The sequence below is a fragment of the Leucopleurus acutus genome (genome assembly GCF_964270905.1).
Source record: "Leucopleurus acutus genome assembly, chromosome: 2".
Lineage (NCBI taxonomy): Eukaryota > Metazoa > Chordata > Mammalia > Artiodactyla > Delphinidae > Leucopleurus > Leucopleurus acutus.
Genome location: NC_139143.1, coordinates 5897551 through 5920513, shown reverse-complemented (window position 1 = coordinate 5920513; position 22963 = coordinate 5897551). Strand labels below are relative to the sequence as shown.

The window sequence follows — 22963 nt, the reverse complement described above, 5'->3', positions numbered from 1 at the left end:
ATGAGAATTGCTACTCCAGCTTTCTTTTGATTTCAATTTGCATGGAATATCTTTTTCCATCCCCTCACTTTCAGTCTATATGTGTCCCTAGGTCTGAAGTGGGTCTCTTGTAGACAGCATATATATGGGTCTTGTTTTTGTATCCATTCAGCAAGCCTGTGTCTTTTGTTTGGATCATTTAATCCATTCACGTTTAAGGTAATTATCGATATGTATGTTCCTATTACCATTTTCTTAATTGGTTTGGGTTTGTTATTGTAGGTTTTTTCCTTCTCTTGTGTTTCCTGCCTAGAGAAGTTCCTTTAGCATTTGTTGTAAAGCTGGTTTGGTGGTGCTGAATTCTCTTAGCTTTTGCTTGTCTGTAAAGGTTTTAATTTCTCCGTCAATTCTGAATGAGATCTTTGCTGGGTAGAGTAATCTTGGTTGCAGGTTTTTCCCCTTTCCTCACTTTAAATATATCCTGCCACTCCCTTCTGTCTTGCAGAGTGTCTGCTGAAAGATTAGCTGTTAACTTTATGGGGATTCCCTTCTATGTTATTTGTTGTTTTTCCCTTGCTGCTTTTCGTATGTTTTCTTTGTATTTAATTTTTGATAGTTTTAGTAATATGCCTTAGCATGTTTCTCCTTGGATTTATCCTGTATGGGACACTCTGTGCTTCCTGGACTTGATTAACCATTTCCTTTCCCATATTAGGGAAGTTTTCAACTATAATCTCTTCAAATATTTTCTCAGTCCCTTTCTTTTTCTCTTCAGCTTCTGGGATCCCTACAATTCAAATGTTGGTGCATTTAATGTTGTCCCAGAGGTCTCTGAGACTGTCCTCAATTCTTTTCATTCTTTTTTCTTTACTCTGCCCTGCAGTTGTTATTTCAACTATTTTATCTTCCAGGACACTTATCCGTTCTTCTGCCTCAGTTATTGTGCTATTGATTCCTTCTAGAGAATTTATAATTTCATTTATTTTGTTGTTCATCATTTTTTGTTTGCTCTTTAGTTCCTCTAGATCCTTCTTAAACGTTTCTCGTATTTTCTCCTTTCTATTTCCCAGATTTTTGTTCATCTTTACTGTCATTATTCTGAATTCTTTTTCAGGTAGACTCCCTTTTTCCTCTTCATTTGTTAGGTCTGGTGGGTTTTTACCTTGCTCCTTCATCTGTTGTGTGCTTCTCTGTCTTCTCATTTTGCTTAACTTACTGTGTTCAGGGTCTCCTTTTCACAGGCTGCAGGTTTGTAGCTCCCTTTGTTTTTGGTGTCTGTTCCCAGTGGGTAAGGTTGGTTCAGTGGGTTGTGTAGGCTTCCTGGTGGAGGGGACTGGTGCCTGTGTTCTGGTGGATGAGGCTGGATTTTTTCTTTCTGGTGGGCAGGTCTGCGTCTGGTGGTGTTTGGGGTGTCTGTGACCTTATGCTTTTAGGCAGCCTCCCTGCTAATGGGTGGGGTTGTGCTGTTGTCTTGCTAGTTGTTTGGCATAGGGTGTCCAGCACTGTAGCTTGCTGGTCATTTAGTGAAGCTTGGTCTTAGCGTTGAGATGCAGATCTCTGGGAGATTTTCACCATTTTATATTACGTGGAGCTGGGAGGTCTCTGGTGGACCAATGTCCTGAATTTGGCTCTCCCACCTCATAGGCACAGCCCTGACGCCAGCCAGAGCACCAAGCGCCTGTCATAGCTGCAATATTTTATAACCTAATCTAGGAAGTGATATCACATCACGTCTGCCACTGCGAGTCCCTAAGTCCACACCACTCAAGGGACACAAATTAAGATTCCCCTCTTGAAGGGAGAAGTGACCAAGAATTTTTAGACACACTTTGAAAACCTCCACAGATTCATTGGTTCTAGAGAAAGCATTCTGTACATCTGTGCATGGATAGTGGGGGCAGGTACAGCAATCTATACTCAGCAAATGCATCTACTCCAGAGAGGAAAATACCACCTCTTCTGTAGTAGAAAGGGTTTAATGTAACCCACATGCCACAGGTAACTGGTTGGTCCCTGGGGAGTGGAGTCACATTGGGGGTTCTGCTTGGCCTCTGTTCGCAGGTCAGGCTCTCAATGGTGGGATATCCGATCAGCCTTGGAAAGAGGGAGACTGTTTAAGCTCTTTCATAGCCCGCATATCTGCGGCCATGGCCAGTGTATACATGGGTTCACCAAATAAGAATGGGGTCTCTGAGGAAAGAGGTTCTGACACCTAAGCAGGACAGGTTGTCTTGTTTGCCTGATTTTTGAGCTCTGCCTTTGCCTTGGATATTCTCTGATGGCATTTACTAGGGACACAAATTTCTTAATTTCCTGTCCCTATTTTTCTTTTAAATTAATTAATTTATTTTTGGCTGCGTTGGGTCTTTGTTGTGGTGCGCGGGCTCCTTACTGTGGTGGCTTCTCTTGTTGCATAGCACGGGCTCTAGGCATGCAGGCTTCAGTAGTTGTGGCTCACGGGCTCCAGAGCACAGGCTCAGCAGTTGTGGCGCACGGACTTAGTTGCTCCGCAGCATGTGGGATCTTCCCTGACTAGGGCTCAAACCCATGTCCCCTGCATTGGCAGGCGGATTCCTAACCATTGCACCACCAGGGAAGTCCCCCTGTCCCTATCTTGAGATGTCATTTTACATACCTCTCCTCCCCAGACTTAACTTGTCACCAAGTTTTCATTTTGCTTTTTCCAAACCCTTGACCTGCTGCCCAACCTGTTGACTGTGCCCTTGAGTCAGCAGAGAGCAGAGACGTGTCTTCTCCCCTTGGAAGTGGATTAGATGTACCATCCAAACTTCTGCTCCCTGAGTGTTCTCATCTACCCTGAGGGGAGGCTATAGCGCAGCTCTGCTCACATCTGGCCTACCATACACATCCGTCCATAAACCAGGCTTTGTCTTCCTTTATGAAATGGTCAAGGAGATCCCCGATTTCCCCGAGGTACAGCCTGAGAGAGACAGTGTAGGAGGAGGAGATATAACAGGACCCGAGTCGTCTGTGCAGCTTGTGAACTTGGGGCCTGCTCAGCCCTGGGCTGGTGTTCACCACTTTGACTTGATAATGGAATGTTGCTTGTCACATCCAGTTGTTTGGTTCCTTGGATTAGATCCCAGGTCAGCAAACTTCTTTGTAAAGGGCCAGATACTAAGTAGTACAGGCTTTGCAGGCAATACGATTTCTCCTGGAACTATTCGACTCCACCTTTGTATGGTGAAAGCGGCCCTAGATAACATGTAAAGGAATGGGTGTCTCTGTGTTCCAGTAAAGCTTCAGCGGGGTAAGTCTCAGACCCTCCCAGCTCCTGACAGCTGTTTCTTGCTCATCAGATTTAATTAGCAAATGTCATCAATATAATGGACTGGTGGAGGGGCTGCCTCTGCTGGTGAGGGAGGTTTGTGGGAATAGGGAGAAATACAAGCTCTCAGCCTTTAAAATTTTGCCCAAATACCGTACTCCTTCCCAGGGTCCCCCTCCCTCCCCTTAGCTAGGAGGGCTGGTAGGGTCGAGCATTTCATCAGTGTTGCCACATTTACCAGCAGCCTCAGGATTAGTCCTCGGCCATGTGTTCCCTGAGACCACAGGAAGTGAGGGGCTTCTTCAGGCCTTCCGTCCACACATTCTTGTTCTCAAGATATGTTCTTAGTGGTACCCTTGGATGTTCACAGAGTTTCATTTTCTTTTTCCCTATGTATGCTCTCCAGGGTGGTCAGGTGAAACCAGGTGACACTCTAAGCTTTATAATCATTTATAAAGTGTTGGCATAGCCACTGTGTGCCCCGGCCACCTGATCTTTGAATAAATTGCCCTTCGTATGCACTTCATCTCATGCTGCCGCCACAGATGGATGATTTGAGGACTCAGGATGCTACCGCATCCCGTGGATTATCATGATGTTTCTCGCTAGCAGGAGTTTATCCCTGTGCTCCTCAGATAGGAGCAACTCAATTCAGAATTCGATCTTAAGAGGCAATTTCCTAAGGCCACTATTGCATCAGCCAGGGACACTAAGGAAATAGTTGGCCCTCTCCAATGTAGTGGAATTCAAGGAAGTTTAATAAAGGGACCATTTGCAAAGATGTGACAGGGATGCAGGGAAACAAGCAATAGTGCCATATCCTGGGACTAGTAACACCATGGTATCCCCACACCCAGATCCCCAGAGACCCATGAGGAGAGGGCATCTCTCCAGCTACTTGTGATTTTAATGTTGAGATGGAGCCAGCCCAAGGGGGGCAGGAATGGGGGAAGTACCCTTACCTCTCTCTTTGAGTAAAACAGAAGCTACAGAGTAAAAAAACCTATGGATGTAGCAAATACAGAACACAGGCCAGCATCCCACAGCAAAGAGCAGGCTGGAAAAGGGTGGAGGATGGAAGTGGAGGGCAAATAAAAAATAATCCATACAGTTCATTCTGGATTTTCTAAAATTGTGCGTCAACAGCTTTGCTTTATGAAGAGAAGCTGTGAGGGGAGAGCATAGATAAACAAGATGTGTTACTATCCTGTTAAAAAGGGTTGAAACAAACATTTCAGTGACTTAAGCTTAAGGGCTTATATTTGTAATGTTAATTTGATGGACAACATTCACAGTATGAAATAATAAATATAAATTAAGTGTATATGAAGGTTATTGTTGTTCACATTAACATTTTGCTAAAAAATTATGGAGTAGTGGTCTTATTGTGCATCAATCCTAAATTAGGATTTTAAGAAACCTCCATGAACACTTTTGATTCAGTATCGTTAAGATAACCGGGTTCAACATCAGGTCAAAATGGGTGTCAGTGAATATAATTTCAGATCCCACCTTCCTCATTTTGGTTTTCCACCCAGGGAGATTTCTTTTGATATATTTCATGCACGCGTACACACATCCACAATTTATTTTTTAAAGTCTCCTCCTGATATATTTCATGCACGCGTACACACATCCACACGTTATTTTTTAAAGTCTCCTCCTGTCTTTAGAGGCAGTAGGTGCAGGGGTGAGAGCAAGACCAGCCGAGCTGCCTGTGTCCGTCTCTTGGCTTTGCCACTTCCTGGCTGGCTGGACGCCGGCCTCGCTCATCTGTGAAGCACGAATCATGGCACCTCCCTCACAGGGTTGAAGTGAAGGTTGAGATAAATATGTGCAGGGCTTAAAACAATGCCTGGCAAAGAGTAACATGTAAGCGATAACCATTATTATCAGATGTCTACAATTAAAATGAAAACCGGAAGTTATTTGTCAAGGGCAATGCCAGTCAAGACCATCGCTTATGAATTTCTGGGAATCTCAGGTTTTGTTTGTTTACCTAGTTTTGCTCCCAGTATCACTGAGGCCCTGCTGGGGTCAGGCACTGACATCAGCATGTTCACACTAAGTATTGTAAGGTCGGATCTTAACAAACGGCACCACGAAACAGAGGAAAGCTTCAAGTGAGCTTTATTAAGGAGCGCTCCCGGGCGAGGTTCACTGGTCCGAGAGAAAGGGGCCAGAGAAGTCGCACCCGGGCGAAGGTTGGGCAAAACTTTATAGGGGAAGAAGGGAAAGGGGTGTGGTGAATCTGGGAGGGCGCAGGGTATTCCTTATTTGGTGGTCTTTTCGGGTATCCTGGGGAACCGTTAGTCCCGCCCCTCGAAAGGCGGGAAGGCTGGGCTGGTTTCAAAGTCCCCAGGTCAGTTCCTGGAACTGGGTGGTCCGGAATGTCTCCAGGACAGTTTCTGGAACTGGGTGGTCCGGATAATTTCGTTCTAATGCAACCTGTGAATCTGATTGTGTTCCCCTGCCTCGGGCCAGTTGGCCTTACAACTATACATTTAATTTTCCTCATTTTCTCCCATTTGGGCCCAGGAAGCCTCTGCGGGGAGCTCAGGGTTGTGACCCTGGGCGGGGATACTGGGGGAGGGAAATCACTGTCCCAGCAAGGCAATGACTGCTGCATTTACGGTGGAAGTGCTGTGACCCTCTTTCTTTCAAGCAACCTGTTCACAAAACCGAAAGGCGAATTCCGAGTCTAAGCCCCGGGCCTCGGGGCCCACCGAGACCCCGACGCCACTGCCGCCTCCGCGCGCAGAGCGACGCGCCGCCGCCGATACGTTTAAATAAGGCGCCTTCTTCTCATTGGCCGGGGCTGCTGCCGGGAAAGGTGATTGGCCCCGAGCGGAGGCGGGCGGGGCCTGGGGGGTCCCATTAGTGGAGGCGGGAAGTTTAAACAGCAAAGAATCTGCGCTGTTTGCTCCTGTTTCTAGTTTGCGAGTCTGTGCCACGCTTATTTGCCGGGTCCCGGCGATCGCACGAGAAGGGGCGAATTCGCTCCAATTCCCCCAGCTTCCCGAGAGGACACGTTGGGCGTTCCTGCACGGGCGGCTCGGAGCAGCCTGTTGGGCCCAGAGGCCGCCATGGCGACCAGGCGTCGGGGGCGCGACTGCTGTGAGCGGAGCCCCCGGAACCGAGGCCGCGGGCGGGGCCGCGGGGCCCCCGGGCCGAGGAGGAGGCGGCCTCCCCGCCGGTCCTGTCCCTTAGCCACTTCTGCAGGTCGCCCTTCCTCTGCTTCGGGGACGTGCGCCTGGGAGCCTTGCGGACGCTGCCCCTGGGCAACCCCAATGAGGAGGCGACCGCCGTGAGGCTGTCCCGTGGCCCGACCGCCGAGTGCGGCTTCACCGTCTGGCCGAGCGCCTTCGTGCTGCAGGTAGGAGGGGAGTGGGCCCTCCGCGGTCTCCCCGCCGCGCTCCGGGAGGGGCCTCGGAACGAGCAGCAGCGGACCTGAGGCCTGGAGCTAAAGCCAGGTCCTTCCCTCTAACTCTGGGTGAGCCCTGGTCCCCGGGGCAGAGGAGCCGGGTCGGCGGGGACTCGGCGGTGACATCGCGTCCACGCGCCTGCGCGGAGCATCCTTAGGCGCACTTTCCTAGCTTTCTGTTACAGAGAAGTGTTTTTCATAGGCTTCGGCCCTCGAGAAGACTTGCGGTTCTAGAGTAATGGATGGCACTTTTAAAATTAATATTCTTTCATCTGTCTCTCTATCCATACATCTATCCATCCATCCATCTGTCTGTATTTAAAACTGCCAGGAGTACTTTGGTTAGAGCAGGGTTTTTAAATTGCTTTCCATCAGTCATCTTAAATATCCACTTTAGTTTCCATAGGGAAACTGATTCCACAGAGTGAGGGTAACTAATACTTATCATAAAGAGTGAGCTTCTTTTTACCTGAATGTCTATAGCACAAAGCCAAAAACACCTCTTCAGGGTTGTTTTCAACAAGTATGAACATTTCAGTGTTTTACTCTTTTGTTTCCTTTGCTGTAGTGTAGTTTTTTGTTTTTGTTTTCTAAAGAGATGGGGAAATAAAAATATATGTATCAACAGAATAATTTTCATTGCAGTGCTTTTGTGATAATAGTAATCTGTAATAATGCAATAGTTAAATAAATAATACATCCATTAATTGTATCTATCAAAATTATTTTAAAGAGTTCTTTATGCTGCAGTGTACTTTTTATTTTTTAATTTTTGGCTGCATTGGGGTCTTCGTTGCTGCGTGCGGGCTTCCTCTAGTTGCGGCGAGCGGGGCCTACTCTTTGTTGTGGTGCGCGGGCTTCTCATTGCAGTGGCTTCTATTGTGGCAGAGCACGGGCTCTAGGCCTGCGGGCTTCAGTAGTTGTGGCACTTGGGCTCAGTAGTTGTGGCTCGCAGGCTCTAGAGCGCAGGCTCGGTAGTTGTGGCGTACGGGCTTAGTTGCTCCGCGGCATGTGGGATCTTCCTGGACCAGGGCTTGAACCGGTGTGCCATGCACTGGCAGGCGGATTCTTAACCACTGCGCCATCAGGGAAGCCCTGCAGTGTAATTTTAATGGCGATTCAAATTTTGTGACTTTTGTTTCAGAGCTTTCTGGGTAGCTTTTCTGCATTGCATTGACCAGAGCAATGCTCCCATTCTTGTCACCAAAATCCAAAGAATTTACATCCTTATTTTGACTGCTCTGGTCTTTCCATTGATTAGAACCTCTGAAAGTGTGGGGAAAAAAAAAAAAAAAGCTGAGGGAGTCTCACTTCTTGTCTAAATAACAGCTTCCTAAGGCAGTGAGAAGAGGCTCTAATCTGAGGTCCATGGGCTTGTATCTAAGCAGTGGTTCAGCTACACTTAAGAACCTGCCCTTCCCCTTTAGTTTATAAATGCTTGCTTTACATGGAAAGGTATATATTTTTTCTATCTACATAATACTTTTTTACTTATTCTTTTTTGTTATGTGGAACTAAAGGGTTGCTGTGTTATTTTTTTTTTGGTTTTGTTCTTTTGTTTTAGAATTTACTCTTTTATAGTGTAAAAGCTCACTGTTCTTCTTTTTAAAAACCAATTGTTTATGATGTGTTATGGTTTCTGCTTTAAAACAAAACTTGTCTTTTATTAGCTGTTGATTTCCCTCAACTTCAGGTCTGAGTGTGCTGATTCCACTTAACCCACCAAGCCACTAAGATAATACCTACAAACATAATGTTTACCTTTTACAAATTCTTTTAAACTCTGTTGCCTTATTTAATCCTTACATCAAACTCATGGAGTCCTTATCCACATTTGTAGATAAGGCAACACTGTCAAAGGGTTTGTGTCCAGTGGATCAGGGTAGGCAGCTCAGTTCACTCTTCTGAGTCTTCCGTGTCTATTTTCTCATCCATTGGTTGGAAGTAATGCCAGCTGCAGTTGTGCATGGTGCTCAAATGAGAGAAAGCTTCAATCAAAAGTCTGGACTCTGTGTCCCGAGTAAATGTTCTCTTCCTGATTTTTAATGAGGAAATATGCTCAGAGGGTGGAAATATTTATGCATGGTTTTATTCATAGCAATTGACAGAGCTGGGATTCCCATCCAGGTCTTATAATTTTAAATCCCATGCACTTTCCCTTATATTGATTTACAGACGTGAGACATGGTTCCTCCCTAAAGACATGTTAGGAGGTTGAGGGAAAAATTCTAAGAACAAGAAGAAGCTACATCAAACACCTGTCAAGGAGGTTGTTTTGAGGAGAGCGGTGGTTCTCACATTTAAGAATGCATCAGAATCACCTGGAGGGCTGGTTAAAGTACTTTTGGGTCCCCACCTTCAGAGTTTCTCATTCCATATGTGTAGAATAGGACTAGAACTTGCATTTCTAAGAAGTTCCCAGGTGATGCCTCTGCTACTGGTCCAGGGACCACATTTTGGAAAGCACTGTAGTAGAAAATAAATATTAGAACATCCCTTAACTACAACACACCCCACACCTTCAGTGAATTAGCATGTCACAGTATGACTAAGCAGCGTTTCTCTGAGGTGCCTCAACCACTTGCGTCAGATTTCTCTGGATTGCTTGTTAAATGAGGGAGATTTCTACTCACCACTCCACACTTCCTAATGTGAATTTCTGGGAGTAAATACAGAAAACTCGATGTACGCAGATGGCATCTAACGAACCACTAGGTAAAGTGTTATACTTGCCAAATAGTGACAGAAATTCACAATTAGTATAAAAATAGGTCTACAGTACAATGTATCTAGGCCTAATAAGGAGTGAGGACCAGAAGACTGTCATTTGGGATATTTTTGTAGAGCAGATTTACTGGGGCCAATCCAAGGAAAACTTTTTTAAATGATCTTTTGGGTTTCTTTTAATCTTCTAGTCATTCTTTTTAAAACTTCAATAATACTGGTGTGTTAGAATCTGCATAGGACTGCTCTAATGTAGGGAGTTTGTCATTTGGGTCTAGGTCTTCAAAATAACATTCAGTTAAAATCACCAGCCATCCTACTGAATGGGATTAAGCTACGTGGTGTTTCCATCCTGACTGCACGGTACCTCAGTGGTGAGCTTTAAAAAAACCACCGGTACCAGGACCCCGCTTCAGCATCACTCCTGGGGAGGACATAAAGGAGGATCGGAGCATTTTTACTTTTTACAAACACCTCAAATGATCTCTGTATCCAGGGTTATGAACAACTCAACTGGATGGTTTAACAGACTCATTGGTGCCAGTTCTGGAAATAGGAGCTTTTGCTCTGCAAACGAGTAGAGGCTAACATGAGGCAGCTCACACTTCTTCAAGAAAATAAGCCACCCGTCTATTGTGCAATGCGTTTGATGCTAATTTGATGTGACTGGGAGACTTGGATGAACTGACTGGCAGGGCAGCCCCAAACCTGACTCTTCCCTCCTCCTTCACAGCCAGGCTTCTCAGACAGTCATGGTCATTGCACTTATGGCCACAAGGGGGCGGGCCAGATCCATTTAATAACAAGGCAGCTTCAGTTGTCACTGGCTGCAACTACCATTTTCTGATTTGTCACTAATAAAAAGTTTGTAAACAAAGACCACAGAATCTTAGGACCAGATGGAATTATGAGAGATCCTCTTGTTTATTGATTGACAACATTTTTTAATCTTTTCCCAAAGGAGGGAGATGCAGCCCACTTTTTTTATTGTAATTCTGACTTTCTGCTGTCTTTCAGAATCTAGATAAAATAGTAAGATTCTTATCTCAGACACATGGCAATGCTTCTGTTCAAAAAATTAACAGTGATGCATATCCAAGAATGCCATTACTGAAGGTACTAGAGGCATATTTAAAAGAAAGTAGTATAACAGATCTGTTCCCTCATTTGTTTGGGTTACCTAAGGAATTTTTTTAAAGGGTGGAGTTGGGGGGTGGGGGAGACCAAATAAAGATTTACAAAAGGGAAAAGGTAAAATGCTTTATGTTTTATTTCTGTTTTTACACCTCTGAGGGTATTTGTCTCCATAAAAGCTGAAGTTTTATAGCTAGACTATCACTGCAGTCTGAAAAGCAGGTATCAGTCATAAATCCCTTTGTGTCTCTCAGAACTGACTCGCTCTCCGTGCCTTAGTCTATAGATTGTTACAAATGATGGAAGGGCTTCCTCATGGGAAGTTGAATGGAAGCGGAGAAGGCAGAGAAGAGAAAGATGGAGTGAACACTTTGAGCATCTTTTTTGCTCATGTGTTCTCCTCCTGAGTTAGCCGATTAACCTTTCAATTAAGGCACATTCATTAAAGCACTTCATTATGTTATGCCTTAAGAAAGGCCTTAAGAAAGAAGGCCTTTTTTTCTTATGCCTTAAGAAAGAAAATAGACAAACTAAAAATCAAAAGACTTTGCAGCCACAAAGCATACACCTAAGTAATGTTTATAATTAAAATCTACTAAATAAATTACATATATACAACCATCCCCAACATTTTGAAAGATATAATTTTAATGAGAAAGTCATAACTGAAACTTCCTTTGACCCCATAGATAATGTTAATGACCAAAGTGAAGAGAATAGTAAACTTATTCTTACCCCCAAACTGTTTTTCAACTTTGAACATCACACAAAGCCAAGGAAATTTTCTAAGCCCAGATTTTTTTGTGAATAATAGCTGTGTAGCTAATAATGAACCAGAATTAGTGGAACGTCTTTCACCAGATATGTTTGTAAAGATTATTCAAAACCTATGCATTTGGAATCAAAACGTGTGCATGAGATTTTCTCCACAATTTTAAGTCCAGATTCTTTCATAAATGATAATTACAGACTAAATTAGGATCTAGAATCAGAGTCAATTAGTCCAATTCTGTCCCCAAGTCAATGTGTAAAAGATAACATGGCATATATATCTCAGCATATATGTGAATTATCACCATCATCAAATGAAAACTCTCACAACCTCCTCAAGATGAGAGAAGAAATGAAGTTTTACCTTGATTCCTGAATGTCAGTGTTCAAAATCTCCAAAAGCTATTTTTGAAAAATCCAAGCTTTAGAAATGAAGTCAAATTATTACACTTTTAAGAAAACATAACCAGCCTAAATTTTCTGCAGTTCAGATTTCTAATCACAGCCATAATAAACAACTTAAGTGATGACTGCATGAGGTAACCTAAATTACAAGACTCTGATAGTACCTGGCACAAAGTATTCAACTATTAGCTGTCACTGTTATTTTTCATAGTATTGAATTCTTTTCTACCTCTTCCAACCTCTTTTTTGTCTTGTTTTTCTTATCTGTGTTCTTGGCTCCGGGCACTTTGCAGTTCAGTGGAAGGCCCCGTTCCTGGTGTGTCACGTCCACTGCAGGGTCAGCTCAGGGTCACCCCTGCCAGGAGGCTGGCCTGCCGTTTAGGTGACTTAGCTCTCCCTCCCCTTGTCCCATGACTCCTCATGTGTACTTCTCCTTATGTAGTGTATTGTGATTCTTTCTACACTTCTGTGCTAGACCGAGAGCTTCCTAAGGGAAGAAAATGTTTTATAAAAATTCAAATTGCATTTCAGAATTTAATTTTAACAAATCAAATTCTTTAAGGGCTTAGCTTTCTAATTTATAAAGGGGGTGGAAGCAGAGAAACCAGTCAGGGAGGCTCTCCTATTAGTCTGGGTTAGAGGTGATCATGTTGGAACCTGGACAATAGAGGTTGTGAGGAGTGGTTCGACTTGGGATACAGTTTGCAGGTGTAAGTGTCCCGAGAGCTCCTACCAAGGATGAAGTGTCTCTCAGAGCTTACAAGTTAAATAGATTACGTTGTGCTGCGTGTCATTTATTTACTTCTGAAAAAATGGTTAAAGCTATGAAAAATCTTGAAATTGACATTGAAGTTAAGCGGTTAATTCTTGGAAGAAAGATGTGGGTAAGAACATTACAGAAATCTTGAGATTAATTCTTTAAACTTTAAATTCTTCAAATATACTCTAGAAATGTTGTATTTCACAGTTTGGCTTTGCTTAAATGTGGACCACACTTAAATGTGGTCATGTATGTTAAAGAGTGGAAGTATACTTTATTTAAATTATTTCATGTATGCGACTTTCCTTTTTTGCCACTGAATTCTCCATGAAATTTTATTTACTGTCTCTATTTGATTAGTGATCTGAGCTTACTTGCTTTTCACTTGCATTTCAGGAGAACGACAGAAAGTCCTGAACTGGCTGTTGTCATATAATCCTTTGTGGCTACAAATCAGCCTAAAGGTAAGTCACCATTTGATTTTTGAAAAAAAATAATTTTTTTAGTATATACTTTTAATAGATTCTTTAATAAAATATGGTTTCACTTATAAAGACATTTGGTTAGCTTAATTGACCTCTCAGTATGAAATTTAAAGTCCTTTAATAAATGCTCATTAGGTTAATAGACCCTGTCATTATATATTATTGCCATTTTGTTATATAGTAATTTTCCTGTTAGTTTCTTAAATATATAAGATGTGGTACTAGATGTAACAACAAGTATAATAAACTCCTTTCTGAGCATTTACAAATGACAATACTAGGATGTTTTAAATACATTTTCTAGTTTAAATTTTTATAAAACCCAGTGAGGTATGTATTATTATTTCTACTTCACTGACGAAACAGAAGCTCAGATGTTAAGTGAATCGCTGAATGACAATGACTGGTCGGGACTGGAATCTACAGCAATCTGATGCCATTGGAACCATTTTGATGGAACATTGCTCATAAAAAGTTCATCGGAATTTGAGTTTTTCACATGGTGCATGGTTCAATAATATTTAGAATGTTAAAACGAACTGAATTAGAAAACCACTCGGGGGACTTCCCTGGTGGTTCAGTGGTAAGGAGTCCTCCCTGCAATGCAGGGGACGTGGATTCCATCCCTGGTCAGGCCACTAAGATCCCACATGCCACAAGGCAACTAAGCACGCGTGCCACAACTACTGAGCTCACGCGCCTCAACAAGAGGGCCTGCGTGCTGCCAACTACAGAGCCCACATGCCCTGGAGGCTGCACACCACAACTAGAGAAGAGAAAACCCGCATGCCACAACTAGAGAGAAGCCCGCGCACCGCAATGAAGAGATCCCGCGTGCCGCAACTAAGACCCAAAGCAGCCAAAAATAAATAAGTAATAAATGAATAAAAATATATTTCAAAAAAGAAAACCGGGGACTTCCCTGGTGGCACAGTGGTTGGGAGTCTGCCTGCCGATGCAGGGGACACGGGTTCGTGCCCCGGTCCGGGAGGATCCCACATGCTGCAAAGCGGCTGAGCCTGCGCGTCTGGAGCCTGTGCTCCGCAGTGAGAGCCCCGCGTACAGCAAAAAAAAAAAAAAAAAAAAAAAGAAAGAAAGAAAACCACTAGGAGTTGACTGTTTTAAAAAATTAATCTTTTATTAAAATCCTCAATGTTTTCATTTCCTTTAGTCTTTAACTGGTGCATTCTTCTATTTTCTTTAGTTTGTTTTTTTTTACCATTGTCATGTCGGAAAATCTGATGGTCCTCAGAGAGATGCATGCCCTCAGGATTCTGCAGCAGGATGGGCACAAAACCCAGGGTGTACCTGTGGTAGCCAAGTCTGTATATCAAAGAATACTGCTTGTTGGTTTTTCCTTTAAATAGTTGCTATGCTTAACTTGTATGGTTTGTTTGTTGGTGTATTCTCCATTACTGAACTTCAGCTGTGACTTTACATTTTGTTCAGGCAGTTAAATTTTATTTAAAAATGATTAATTGATTTTAGCTTATTAACAAAAAGATTTAATTGATTTTGATGAACTAGATTAACTCATGATGTTAATTTTCTTCCTTCCCTCTCCCTCCCTCCCTCCCTCTCTCTCCCTCTTTCCCTACTTCCTTTCTACAACTCATCAGTTCTCTACTTAGTGCAAATCCAACAGTGTTGACAGTGACCTATTTCTTGGCCTGGGTTATATAGCAGTTAGCTTTATAATTACTCATAATTATACAATGTATAATAGTTGTAAATTGGTTTTGTGCCTGCAAGTTTCACAGTATAAGGTAAAAATAGTCTACTTGCATGAAATTTATTAGTGGGAACCATCACTACATATGATTTTTATTTAAGGACTGCGTACATTTTAATACTAATTATCTTGTAAAAACTATTAACATATGAATGAATAGGTTCTTTTTTTTTTTCTTTTGACATATGCAAGTTTTCTGAGGTAAAACTCCCAACAGTATAAATGTACCCTTTATTTAGGTATGCAATTCAATGAGTTTTGACAAACGTATACAATTGTGAAACCACTACCACTGAGATAAAATATTTCTGTCACAACAAAGTTCCCTTGTGCCCCCTTGCAGTCACTTCTCTCCCATTAACCCCTAGGTTTTTCTGCTTTGTCCCAAAAATGGAATCACACAGAGGTAGCTCCTTGTGACGGGACTCTTTTACTTAGCGTAATGCTCTTGAGGTTCATCCATGTCGATGCATGGCTTAGATTGCATCCCTTTCTTCACAGACTGCTGTTCCATGGTAGGGGGATATATACCCGCTCTGTTTGACCACCCCCCAATTCATAGATGTTCGGAATTTTCACTGGAAAGAACAGGAAGATGGAAGTGCATATAGTGGTAGGGATTCATGTGAGGAAGGTGGCTGTGATGCCGTTTCCTCAGTGAAGAAGGAGATCATAAACATTAGCTCAGAAGCAGATGGGGGACAGTGTGGAGGGGACATTTGGAAAGAAGAAAACAGTCATCTTGGGGAAAGAGAAAGGAAGCAATTTCTAGGTAATTTCAATCATTGGCATAAAATCAGCCAGCCTGGTTGTGCAGGTTTTCTTTAGCAACGTCCAGCTGTGCAGGAATGGAGAAGGCAGATACCTGGATTCAACTTGGAATCCACATAGAGCTTTCCAGTTGCATTCAATAGGGAAGAGCACCAATGGCGTTAATGGCATTTGCAATGGAGATTATACTGAGGGACCCAAGCTAGACGGGAGGGAAAGGAGACCAGCATTGTGCTGGGTGACAGGCACGTGCTGAGGTCCCCTGAAGTGGACACCACAGTGGGAGGAAGCTGTGAGCCGTGGAAGTATTAAGTCAAAGGGCGTGGATGAACCCCAAGGGGTGGTTCGGGCTGGAAGGCTCAGGCTGAGCAGTCGGTGGCCGGGCACTTTCTGAGGGTGACAGCGGCTGTCTTGTGATTGTGTGACGGGGGGTGTGCTGAGTGGACCCAAAGGAAAGGAGGCAGAAACGGAGAGGTGAGGGGTCGGCTCTTTAGCTACAAGGCTGCTGAAGTTCTGAGATGGGGCAGGAGTTGAGGGAAGACCAGGAACCAGGTTTACAGACAAAACGCTGGGGTTTGGTAGCTGAATAGCCTGAGCTTCAAAGGAGCCAGGATCATCCTTCAGGGAAGATGGAGAGAAATAGCCTAAAGTCGTAAACGGCCATAACATGAAGCCTCCCACCTGCGTGAGGGCCTGTGAGGGAGGTGATGCGTCCAGGAGGGACCACATTTCAGTTAAGACAAAGCGATGGATGTGAGTCTCCTAAGAGAGGAACTGGGTTAATGCAAGGTTTTTATTCTTCTCACAGACTTAAACCGGATTGGGTGTTGAGAAGAGATAACTTGGAAGAAATCGTGAATCCTCTGAAAGCTATTCAAATGGTGATGGACACACTTGGCATTCCTTATTAGCAAAGGCAAACATCTCAGTATGTACAGGAAAAGAAATAGGAAAGCTGATCACATGTATGGAAAGTGCTTTTGGCTTTCCTTGTACAATTTTTATTTTTTTCCTTGTACAATTTTTAAAATCTGACTTTGTGTTAAAGTTAAAAAGGTATATGTAACAAACAAAGTTTTTCTATTCTTCGTTTCTTTTATCTAAAATTTAAAATTCTTTTTAAAATTCATTTAAAAATCTTTGCTGATTAAGAAAATACTGTCTTTTGGATTGCCTGTTGCTAGTAGCTAGGCTTCCTAACAGGCTTCCTTTTAATTTTTATATTGTTCACTCAGTCCAGAAAGAGTGATAATCTACTATAGTTCTACTTTCACCAAAAAGGGAGAATTCCGGGTTTCCCTGGTGGCGCAGTGGTTGAGAGTCCGACTGCCGATGCAGGGAACACGGGTTCGTGCCCCGGTCCGGGAAGATCCCACATGCCGCGGAGCGGCTGGGCCCGTGAGCCATGGCCGCTGAGCCTGCGCGTCCGGAGCCTGTGCTCCGCAACGGCAGAGGCCACAACAGTGAAAGGCCCGCGTACCGCAAAAAAAAAAAAAAAAAAAAAAAAAGGAGAATTCCGATGGAAATATTTTGCTTATAGCTTCTTTATCAGAGGTAAATAAAATGCAGATAAATATTTACTTACAATTTTCATTTGAGGGCATGTGTATTTGTTGGTATGTGTAAAAAATTCCAACCTATATAAAGGAAGAAGGAAATAGTCCAAAAACCTGCTTATTTCTAGGAATACTTAAGGGGGGTCTACATAAAGCAGTGCTTCTGCATCTTGTATAAATTATGGACCCTTTTTTTCTCCAATTATACAGAAGACTATTTCAGAAACCAGTCTTAGAGATTAGAGTTTTATTCTATGAATAATATTCCATTATTACTGCAGATAACTTTTGTATTTGGAATAGTGATGGTTTATTTTGAATTATCTAAATGAGACCAAAATGAAACTTGATCTAAACTTTGCCCTTGCTTTGCCAAAGCATCATTAATTTTCATACCTGCTGAACATTGTTGGAGTATTAGAAACAGGCTCTTCCTGCCGTCAGTAATTGTGATGGATCTTTACTGAGGTACATTTGAAGAACAGTCCGGTGACATTTATATTCACCTTAACAACGTTATTAAAGACATAGGTTACTCAGTGTCTTCCTTCTACTGTTACGCTCTCTCTGAGGCTGTCTGGGTTCCATGGCCACTTTCCTACAAGATCTTTCAATTCCATGTGTGTTCCTATCTGCTCTAAAGTAAGTGCTGACCTACTGAACAGGTGGCAGTGATCTGCTTCCCTCACACCCAGGCAGTTTTCGAGTGAAAATCCATCCTGATTTGTAGCCTCGCTGTCAGCGTGCAGGTGTTTGCTCTTCAGCAACTTCTGTGCTCCACGTTTAGAGATGCTGTTTACGTCAGCGGTTTGAAGTATCCCGTTGTATGCCTTGCTCAAGGCTCAGAATGTACAGTTAAAAATTCTGCATTTCTTTGTAAATTTCATGGCAAAAGAATCTTTAAAATTACTAGGTTAAGGATATATTTGCTTTAGTTTTTAGAGGAGCACACACAAATACCTACCACTTACTTTGAAATGCGTCAAAAAAGGACAGATGGATAGATGAATAAGTACATGATTTTAAAAAGTATAATAAAACGTGAACGGTAGAATCCAGGGAGAGGTTATGTTTGAAAATTTTCAAATTAAAAAATAATCTTTGAAAATAAGCAGAGGCCATCTTATATTCCTTAACTGGAAGTCACCCAAATGTCCATGAAGAGTAGAATGGGTGGGTAATTCGCGCCATATTAGCAGAGTGGAAAACTGCAGGGAAGGAGTTACCTTCTACAGCCCAAGACCAGAATGAATCTCACAAGCAAAATGTTAAACAAAAGAAGCCAGATACTTAAAAAAAACTCTAGGATTTCATTTATGTAGAATAAAACCAGGCAAAATTGACCTATGCTTGTCAGAAGCCAAGAAGCCAAGATTGTATTTATACTGGGAGTAGACCTTGCCAATGACCCGGAGCGGGGACTCTGGGAACTAGTGTATCCTCTTGTTCTGGGTGCTGGTTCACAGATGTGTTCAGTTAGTGAGAATCCATTGATCTGTGCACTAATTGTACATGCACTTTTCTCTTAATATGTTGCATTTTAATAAAAAGTTCCTGAACTGAAATAATAATAGTTCCCACCTCACAGTATTATTTTGTAGTTTAAACTAAAACCCATTAGAATGTAAACTCCATGAGGACAGTCATTGGAATCTATTTTTTCACTGCCATAAACCCAAGACTAGAGCATGTCCTGGTATAGACCAGATAGTCGAAGCATTTTTCATGAATGATAATTCAGCACAGTGCTTATCTAATCACCTGCCACAGCATACAACCTCTCTCAACATTAGACTTTACAATCAATAACATTATTCTATCACTGCTCGAGACAATTAAGGCCACTTTTCCCTTTAGCAGTGCAGTCTAGACAACACTGTTTTCACATCAGGGATCCATTAATTCATGTACCTAAGTTCATCCCGTCATTTGATCTACAGTGGTAAAGAAATCAATGGCCACCAATGAACTTTACTCCATGGACTTACATTGGGAAATTAACATTGAAAATTTACCCTGTTTTTTATGCAGCCTGAGTTAATTATTTTGCTGCTGTTATCGTTGCCCTCATCGGTGGTCATGTTCTTATTGGACTGTGGCGTGAAAAGTACTGTCAATTAATGTAGTTGTGTATTTTTAGTATTATTCTAAACTGTTTTAAATCAAATATAAGGCTTGTTACAAAGGGACTTAGATGTTGTAAATAATTAACTTTTTTCAGGAGACGTATTGTGTACTTAATGAGGAGTCCCTAGTACTTTAAAATGGTTAAACCCTTTATTAAGCACACCATAGAAGATGAGGTCGAAAGGCTTGGCTCTGATTATCATATTAATCATCTCAGGAGAACTCAGTGCAGAAGGTAAAGTTAACTTTAAATATTCTTTATTCTTTAATAATTATAAAGGGAAATTCTAACATTATTTCTCTTGAGCTTTTAATATAGTCTTTCATTTTTATGTACCAATTTTATAAAAAAGATACTTATAAATATAATTTGTTATAATATGTAGACAGACTTTTTCCTTTGAGAAAAACTACTAAACTATTCTTAGAGTAACATAGCTTAGAAAACCAAAACAAGACAAAAAAAAAAAAACCTTTTACATCTTTAGTTTTGAGAGTATAGGAGACCAGGATCTAAAGACTTCAAAGTGTTTTCAGGCTAACAGGCTAATGGTACCATCATTTGAAGCTGTAAGTTAACCTTAATTCTAATTTCAGACCAGAATTCATTCCTAACACTGCACAGCTTGTACAATTTTAATTCTTTGCTCTTAAAGAGAGAGCTTTCATGTGGGAAATTTTAAAAAGAACCATAAATCATCAGCAAGATCTTTGACTGTTGAAAAATTATCCTAATTTTTATTCTTTGGTTGAAGACAGTAAGTAATGATTAGTAGGAGGACCATATGATTGTTTATGTAAATGAGGACATGCCTCAGGGTGAAAGCAGGTTTTATTAATACTCAAATGGGACAACAGGGATAAATCAGTACTGTCCAGACAAGTAATACCTGTGGACTCCCTAACTGTTAGAAATCTTTCTACCCAGACTGCCTCATGTGTGAGGTGAATGTGAGTGTGCAAGTGTGGGTTATTTAGGAAGAGTTAACGATGTTCTTGAGCTGTAGGGATAAGAAGCCAGGCAAGTCATTAAGTATCAGCAAGAGTAGTAGACAAAGTAGGAAACCACAGCCATAAGCCTCTTTTAAAACACCTTAGGAAATTTCTTGAAATAAAATATCCGACAGATTATATATAATTGCCTTAGTTGAATAGTTTACTACAAATCTTCTGCCAGAAGAGGCTCTGCAATTAAAATTATGAAAGTGAAATTAATAGAATTCATCTTACACATTTAATTCTACAATAAGATAATTTTTGCGTGAAGTTTCCTTTTATTTTCCTGTCTAAATAGGGAAAAAACAGTTGATATAATTGTCTATTATCTATACCATGAAAACACTGCAATATTCTAGCTAATTTTCTAATTATTGTGTAATTATAATCTTCTTTCACACAAACAAAGAAATGTCAGCTGCCTGAAGACAGGGACCATGACCTCATATTCCCATGCTTCCCCCACCCCCATCTGGAATCTTGGGCGCAAGATCAAGTTAACTATGCTCCTCATTTCATGTGACCATCACTGGCCTATGAGAAGTGTCACTTTTGTTTTATTTATACATTTTCCCTCTTCATTCCTGACCCTGAATTCCATTTCCCTTTCAACCAAACTGTTGAAAACCCAACTGTTGAAAACCCAACTGTTGGGACGCACTATAATGTTTGATATATCCTTAAATATGCAAATATCTTTGTAAACTATGTCTGGTTTTGTGTGTTTTACATTCATATAAATGGAAGCTTGCCATAGATTTTATCTCCTTATTGTTTCATTTTACTTGCTACTGTTTAAATGTATTTCCTTGTTGCTGAATCTAGTTTGTTGCCCTTTAGTGCTACCTACCTTCATATATTTACTTATCCACTCTCCTAAGGATGGACACATAGTTTCCTCCTAACCTCAAGTAACTCTGAAATGAGTGCTTTCATGTAATCACCTTATTTCTCTGTGACGATTTCTCTCGCCTGTATATATCCCCCATGTGGGGCTATGGGCTCAATTCCTTTTCTTTGTTTCCTGATTTATAACAGATTAGCATTTCCCTCTGCTTTCTGCCTTTTAAAGAGCTGATTTGTGGGAGCTCTTTGCAGACAATACATTTTAACTTCTTGTCACTTTTAGACATTGCAAATTCCTTCTTCCAAAATGTGATGTGTGTGTTTTGTCAACAATACTTTTCATGGAAAGACATTCTCAATTTTCATATAATCAGATTCGTGAACTTTTACCTTTAGTTTCTGCTAGTTCTAAAGAGTCTTCTTTGTAAATCCCTGGTGGTATGGGTGTGGAAAATTGTGAGAATCCTCAGGGGACGGGACCTCCCCTGCGCATGTTTTTATCTGCTCCTTCCTTCCATCAGACTCTGGAAAGTTTCTTTTACTCATAATTCCTTGCCCACTTCCCTCAGCCCTGGGAGGGCACTGCTATTATTTTATGTCTCAGGGTAGCAAGAGAGTTGACTGTCGTCCCCAAGGCGTTGAAGGCAAAATAATCCCATCTGCCCGGGTCTTCTACACACCTGCCACTTCCTCCCAACACAAATCCTAGGGGCTGCTCAATAACTGCTTTCTTTTAAGTGTATTTATGATTTTAAAGTCTCCAACATAAGGACAGATTTTTAAAAATAAATGTTTTCTTTGGAGTATAATGTATGCAGAAAAATGCAAAAAATCATAGGATGCCCCTCTATAAATGTTTACTAAATTTTACTGCACCCGGATCAACATATAGAACATTGATCGGCACTCAGAAGCCTCCTAAATGTCCCCTTTTTTTTTGTGGTACGCGGGCCTCTCACTGCTGTGGCCTCTCCCATTGCGGAGCACAGGCTCTGGACGCGCAGGCTCAGCGGCCATGGCTCACAGGCCCAGCCGCTCCGCGGCATGTGGGATCTTCCTGGACTGGGGCACGAACCCGTGTCCCCTGCCTCGGCAGGCGGACTCTCAACCACTGCGCCACCAGGGGAGCCCCCTGGGGAGCCCCGGGGAGCCCCCTAAATGTCCCTTTTTAAAGGACTAAACCTCAGGTAACCATCCTGACTTCTCTGACCATGGATTATCTGGCACGAGGGTGACGTGCCAGAGGTGGGTGGAAGAGGCTTCCAAAGGGATGCTCTCCAGAGCCATCCTGGAACAGGAGCCAGTGCTGCCAAGCTCCAACTCCCCAGAGACCAAGGAGGAGCCTTCCCCCACCCCCTGAGCTTGAACACATCCCCAGAAAAAGCACAGGAGCCCCAGTAGAGCTGTGGGACTGGCCTGGGCCACCAGCTTCCCTGTGGCACCCTCCTCCCATCCTCCTCTCCCCCGTGGCACCCTCCTCCCATCCTCCTCTCCCCCGTGGCACCCTCCTCCCATCCTCCTCTCCCCCGTGGCACCCTCCTCCCATCCTCCTCTCCCCCGTGGCACCCTCCTCCCATCCTCACCACAGGGGAAGCAGGAGAGGACCATCTGCAGAGGATGAAAGCTGCCGATCATGCGGCAACAGCATTGCCGAAGATGAGAGCCAGGGTCTGGGCCTCCCAACATGCATCTCCGGAGGTGGCACTCTCCCCTGAACGACTGACATGGTCCCAGACTGTAGAGTTCTTTGGGTTTGGCCTCAGTTCTGGTCCTTGCCTCAGGTCCAAGGAGGGCATGTGAAGCCCAGGCTGCTGCCAGCCCCACCCTCTCCAGAAGCCATCCAAAGGCAAATAACGTTAGTTATTTGGTGGGAGGCCTGGTGAAGGGGCGTGAGAACTGCTGAAGCAGAGGATCAAGCAGAGGCTGGTGGATGGGGGTGAACTTCCCCCAACCCAGCCATAGAC

General features: G+C 42.6%; 1 protein-coding gene across 1 annotated transcript in view; it reads left to right on the top strand.

Annotated features, from left to right (window-relative positions):
• Positions 1-19279: 19279 nt before the first annotated feature.
• Positions 19280-22963, top strand: part of LOC309957720 (coagulation factor XIII B chain-like) — a 38710-nt gene continuing 35026 nt past the window's right edge. Inside the window, exon 1 of the mRNA XM_082833101.1 lies at positions 19280-19392. Within this exon, the coding sequence (XP_082689227.1) occupies positions 19329-19392 (64 nt within the window). The 5' untranslated portion in view covers positions 19280-19328. The remainder of the gene's footprint in view (positions 19393-22963) is intronic.